The sequence below is a fragment of the Marmota marmota genome, unplaced genomic scaffold (assembly GCF_001458135.2).
Source record: "Marmota marmota marmota unplaced genomic scaffold, marMar, whole genome shotgun sequence".
In the NCBI taxonomy this organism is placed as follows: domain Eukaryota; kingdom Metazoa; phylum Chordata; class Mammalia; order Rodentia; family Sciuridae; genus Marmota; species Marmota marmota.
Window position 1 is genome coordinate 6,139,803 of NW_025999880.1, and position 5,810 is coordinate 6,145,612.

A 5,810-nucleotide genomic window follows, 5' to 3' on the forward strand; every position below is an offset into this window, starting at 1 on the left:
CTCTACTCGTCCTGCCTGGGCATTCTTCTTGGAGACTAGTGCTTCATGGAATTTTTTTTTTTTTTTTTTTGTATTTTTGTAACTGTGAGTGTGGAAATGAAGAATCCAACAGCCATGAGCACAGTGGGTACCTGGGCCGAGATTCCTGCCAACGTGCGGTCATTTCACCCGCCGCTACTTTGGCACATCAGTTCAGATCTGATACAGCAAGAAGGCAAATTAGGCCCAAATATTATTCTAAAAATAATTTAGGCCTCATGAATCTCCAAGGGAGTATAGACCTCACTTTGAGGAAGGCTGCTCTGTGCTTTATTCGACAAGCCATTACAGAAAGTTACCTGTGTACCATTTCCTGAAAAAGATGCTTTCCTCAAAGTGTACTCAGATCTTGCTTATCTGATAGTAACTAAAATGAATGGCTAACATGTATTGGATTCCAACTATGTGCCAGGAATGTTGTGCCAAAGCCCTCAAATATCAGGTCCCCCTCGGGAAATCGGGTAACTTAAGAAAATTTAATAAAGAGATTTTTGCAGGGATGTGGATAGACTACAGGGGAAAAATGATATAGAATCTGAGGCTAAGAACCCCTAGGCAAGGAGGAGTAAGGGCTAGAGATGGTTCCTGCACCTAGAGAAGGCAGCTCCTAGGAGCTGTGACCTTGAGAGGAGGGTAATGCAGCCACCTGCTTTGGCTCCTCTGAAGGAGCCAGGGTACTAAATACCCTGTCCTCAGTCCTCCAACCTCCTGCTGGTGCCTCCATTGATCAAACCCAACTGGAAGCCATAGAACGAGGGCATCTGGGGTTATAATTAGTCTGGGTCACAGGGCCAGGTGAACAGGGAGAGAGAATGGATCAGGAGGGTGAATGCAAGCTTCTTATTTGGCACTGAACTTTATTTGTATTCTCATTTAATCTTTTTAATCTTTTTTTTTAAGTGGTGGTAAGGGTGGAATCCAGTTATTAATGCATGATAGGCACAAGCTCTATCACTGAGCTATGGTTTAAGATTTTTCTGCTATAGATACAGACCAAAATATTTTAATCATGTCATACATACTGTATTACCCCAGCATCTGCTTTCTCCCAAGGTGAAATGCCACTTTTCTGAGTAACAGCTGGCTCTTCTAGGTACCTAAATAATATTTATGTGGATCTGTTTCATGTTTACTTTGCAATGGTTTGCATCCCCCCATTAGAGCACCCAAAATGCTTTTGAAGGAAGGCTGACCCCTGTGGGGTCACCTGGTTCCCTAGGTGGCAGGCTAAGGATTGGGTTCTGTAGAAGACTGAGGGCAAGAGGTGTTCCCTGCTCACCCTTACTCTGCAGATGCTGCAGCCCTCTAAGACCAGAGCCACCCACCCCCGTGGGCCACGGCTCCAGCTCTGATGGTATCCTCTTGCCCTTCTGTACCCTGAGCCTTGCAGGCCTAGGTATGGTCCTGGTGTCTCTATTTCTGGTCCTTGGGTGCTGAAATGATCTACACCAGTAACCTCGCTTACATGGCTGTGAGTGGTTTCTTCTTTAAAGTTTCTTCAGGTGAACCATCTGAGGGGAACTTGTGGCTCAAGAGAAGCTCAGAGATTAACAAAGGCTAAATGACAGCTATGGACAGGGAAGGAGGGGGCCTCCCTGATGTGAGGAAAGAGGGAGGGTGGCAGACCCACAGGGAACTGCCCCCACCTGATGGCTTACTTGTAGGGTCATTCCTAGGTATCCCTGAGGGTTCTGTTGTAGAACCTCCCACAGATACCAAAGTCCAAGGACGCTCAAGTCCCTTATATAAAATAGCTTCTGCTTTTCATAGAACCTCTGTGCATCTTCTGGTATATTCTATATTATCCTTAGGTTACTTATAATGCCTAATATAATGTAAATGCTATCATACATTTGCATTGTTGGGGAATAATGGCAAGAAAAAGTCTGTGTATGTCTGGTAAAGTGGTAACCAAGGAGAAAGGAAATTTCTAGATTGTAGTCCACCAAGCTTCTCTCAGATTGGTGGCTCCCAGTTACACTCCACAAACAGGCATGGGTCCTGTGGGGACACACCCCCTTAGCAATGGACCCCCTTGATTGTGGGTCTGACTGGTCTTCCCCATGGAGAGACACAGGCCTGGCAGGTGGTTTTTCCTCCCTGTCTGTCCTCCTACCCTCCCCTGACCAAGCTGTGCCCTCAGGAAGCACAGCCACCCCATGCACACAGGCAGTTTGACTGTCACGGTCTCTGTGGATGGTGCCTCCCTTCACTGTTGCTTGTCCCCACAGGAGTACATGCATCGCCTGCTGGCTCTGGAGCACTGTGCTGAGGAGCAGTTTCTGGAGCACTGGCTGAACCCTCACTGCAAGCCCCACTGCGACAGGAACAGGGTCCACCCTGTGTAAGGGCGTGGGCCGGCCCTGGTGCGGCCCGGCTTCTGTTGGAGGTGGGTGGCTGTGGATGGCATGTGCATGGGCTGTGAGACCTTCTGGAACAATGGTGAGGGAACCAGCTGGTGGCTGCTTCTGGATTGTAGGCAGCAGCACAAGGCAGGAGAGAGACGGGAGCCAGGCGAGAGGAGCCCTGGGGAACACAGGGCTCAGCCACCAGGAGATCCCAGCTAGAGGAGGGATAGGACCCTGAAATCCACATCTGGGCTGTGGAGACTCCGGTCTCTCCAGGTGGGGTCAGCATCTGCGGGCTTGACCTGTGGCGTTCACCACAGTCATTCCTATTGGCTCCATGACCAGACTCCCTGACCCCCGCCCCGTCTCCCCACAGAAGTCCGCCTGCCCTCTACCTTCCCTCTTCCCTGGCCTGCCCTTCCAGGCCACCTGCTGCAGGCTGCCCAGTGTTCCCAGCATGCCCTGTGTGCCTCTCCTCTGCTCCCCTGGTCCTGGAGGAGGTTGCCTCTCCCTGACTGTCCCTCTATCCCCAGCTCCTTCCCACTTTCCAAATCCTGTTAGATGAGGTAACAAAATCCCATCAGAGGTTAAGCCCAGTGTTTTAGTCAGCTTTTTTGCCACTGAAGAGAGAGAGAGAGAGAAAGAGAAAGAGAGAGAGAGAGAGAGAGAGACTCCATTGTCCAGATATAAAATATATACCCCATAGCCACGTCCCCAATGCCCCAATGAACCACTTCCTCCGGCCACACCCCACTGCCTCCAGCCACCACCCAGTTAATCCCATCAGGGGGTTATTTCACTGATTAGGTTAAGGCTATACAATTCAATCATTTCTCCTTCATACCTTCTTGCATTGGCTCACACATGAGCTTTTGGGGGGCACCACGGCTAAACCATAACACCCAGTGAATTTTGTTCTTTGCAATTTTTGTGGATCTAGCAGGACAGGACATAAGTGGGTAGTTAATGGTTAAAAGCAATCTTATATCTTTGTTGTTCATTTCATGCTACTGTCAATTGGGAAAGAGATGCTTCCTTTAGAGTATCACTCTATGACTTCCAGGGCATTAGCATTTGACCTCCTTACCCCTCTCCTCCTCCCCCCCAGGTGTCACTGTAGGGCATGGAGGAGCTAACTGAGCAGATGAGGGGACCCATGCCAGGCAGGGACTGGCATGCCAGTCTTCTGACAACTCCAAGTCCTGTGATCTTAACATGGACCGAACTGCTTTGTCCTGTGTGGGGAGGACCCCTGAGGGGAGCTGGGTGTGGGAGAGAGACTGCATGTTTGAGGGCTGGGGCTGTGCTGTCACCCCTCTTCCAGTCCTCCCAGCCATGGGAGCCATTCTAGGGTGGGCATCCTGGTGTGCCTAGGAGGTCTCCTGACTCCCTGGTGCTGCTTCCCCTGCACCAAGGACCTTTGTCTTCCATGATAGGAAGCTCTCTCTTGGCTTCTTCCAGAAAACAGATCAGAAGAATGGAGAAGTTAGATGCTTAGACTCGGCCCTGGCCAGAGCGGGGGTTCCCCTTTCTGTGTCCTAGCTCTATGACCTTGAGCAAGTTGTTTCACCTTTCTGAGTCTCTGTTTCTGCTTTTGTAAACTGAAATAAGGATGTCCACGGAGCCCGGTGCTCAGCGAATGACTCTTTAAATGGTAGCACTTAGTACCGTTGTGTGAGGTGAGTGAGTGGGGAGGTTTCTGCACCCAGGGGCAGTGAGCCTCTCTCAGTAGGACAGGCTCTGCTGTGGGCCAGGAGGCCTGGCTCCTGCATATGCAGGTTCCACAGCAGCTACCACTTACATGAAGACGAGGAGGCAGTGGCTGGAGGGAGGGGACAGCTTGCAATCTGGGGTCAGTTTTCAGATCTTGAGTCCCCAGGTCACTGGCTGAATGGGGAAAAAAATGCCTGCTTCTCTGTTTCCTCATCTGTAAAGTAAGGACGGTAATGCTTCTCCTCGTGGTGGTTCTGAGGATAAAAAGTCAATGTGCCAGGCATGGTTATGCACACCTCTAATCTCAGTGACTGGGGATGCAGAGGTAGGAGGATCACAAGTTCAAGGCTGGCCTGGGCAACCTATCGATGCCCTGTCTCAAAATAAAAAATAAAAAGGGCTGGGGATGTTGCTCAGTGGTGGAGCACCCCTGGGTTTAATCCCAAGTACTGCAAAAAAAAAAAAAAAGTGAAAAGAAAAATAAAAGCCAGTGCATGTCACATCAGAGTTGCCTGAGGCTACAGGTGAGGTGCTCTGGAAATGACAGCTGCTTGGTCTTCTCTTCCCCTCCTTCACCACCATCATCCTAACATTATTTTCTTCTTTTCCAGCCAGCATCTTGATGAGTAATGACCTGGATAATACTGCAACTGGTCAAAGCTTCTCTTCCTTTTGATTTTGAACTACAGAAATGGTTGTCTTCACTCCTCCTGGGCTTGGGGCCCTTGTGGGCAAGCCAAAGGTTGCTTTGGGGATGAATGGCGATTATAGTCTGCTTCATTGTACTAACCTACAGAAATCATTAGAACTAATAGCTCAAGGTGCAGAGCCCCTGAGGCCTTCCTACCTGTTCTTAAGTGTGGGTGGAGCCAGGGTCTTTCCTGGAGCTGATGGGTGGGTCCTGTAGAGGGGGAGTCGGGCAGGCTGACTGCTCTGAAGACCTCCGGGGTGTCTTGTTCACAGGAATGGACCACACTCCGGGGGGCCCTGAGATTTTGGCCATCTTTTCTCCTTTTTTTTGTGTGTGTGCTAATAAACTTGGTGTTAAATCTGCTGTGACGTCACTTTTCGTTCCCTACAAGAAGAGGAGTGGAGATTTCCCTCCCTTGTTTATTTTGTACATCTAGTATCAGAAAACTTACTGGTTTTTGAATACACGAATGGAAGAAAAATGAACACCTAACAATTTTGCACACAGGCTTTTTTTTTTTTTAATTTTTTTTTAATTTGCTCAAGGTCAACTCTGAAAATAGGACCATACCTCAGTACCAGGTACACACCCTCGTCTTCCAGCAAAGGAGACATTTCTTGTGGAAAGCAGGGTGCTGCTCTTGTAACCCATCACCTCACCTGCCCTCAGCCCCAGGGAATGGACAATGAAAGACCAAGAAAGGTGGGCTGAATGGTTCCAGGGAACATAGCATCTGGTGGCCTCAGAAAAGGGTAAGGAGGAATGCTGCCTACAGAGGAGGGCCTGGCCCAAGGCAGGTTGGATGGGTTTGTTGAGGGAGAAGGTCACTGAACCTCTCAATAATAACGTGAAAGAAATATGAAAGTTGTCAGAATAAAGATGGAGTGGCTTGTGTCAATCCTACCAAAAGAAAAAAAAAAAGTAAATGAAGCTGGTGGGTTATGAAGGAAGGGTTCTTATGCACGATTTCCTGGGAGTAATTATCACAAAAGACCACCAGAACATGAGCTTGCACAGAG

The 5,810-nt window shown here is 49.1% G+C and overlaps 1 protein-coding gene across 2 annotated transcripts in view; it reads left to right on the top strand.

Annotated features, from left to right (window-relative positions):
- The window catches only part of CUNH17orf67 (chromosome unknown C17orf67 homolog), a 20,647-nt gene extending 15,282 nt beyond the window's left edge, over window positions 1-5,365 (top strand). For both annotated transcript variants that reach the window (XM_048787577.1, XM_015495856.2), the window contains exons 3-4: window positions 2,271-2,428; window positions 4,712-5,365. In XM_048787577.1, coding sequence (XP_048643534.1) covers window positions 2,271-2,387 — 117 coding nt within the window. In that variant the 3' untranslated portion in view covers window positions 2,388-2,428; window positions 4,712-5,365. The remainder of the gene's footprint in view (window positions 1-2,270; window positions 2,429-4,711) is intronic.
- Window positions 5,366-5,810: the final 445 nt, after the last annotated feature.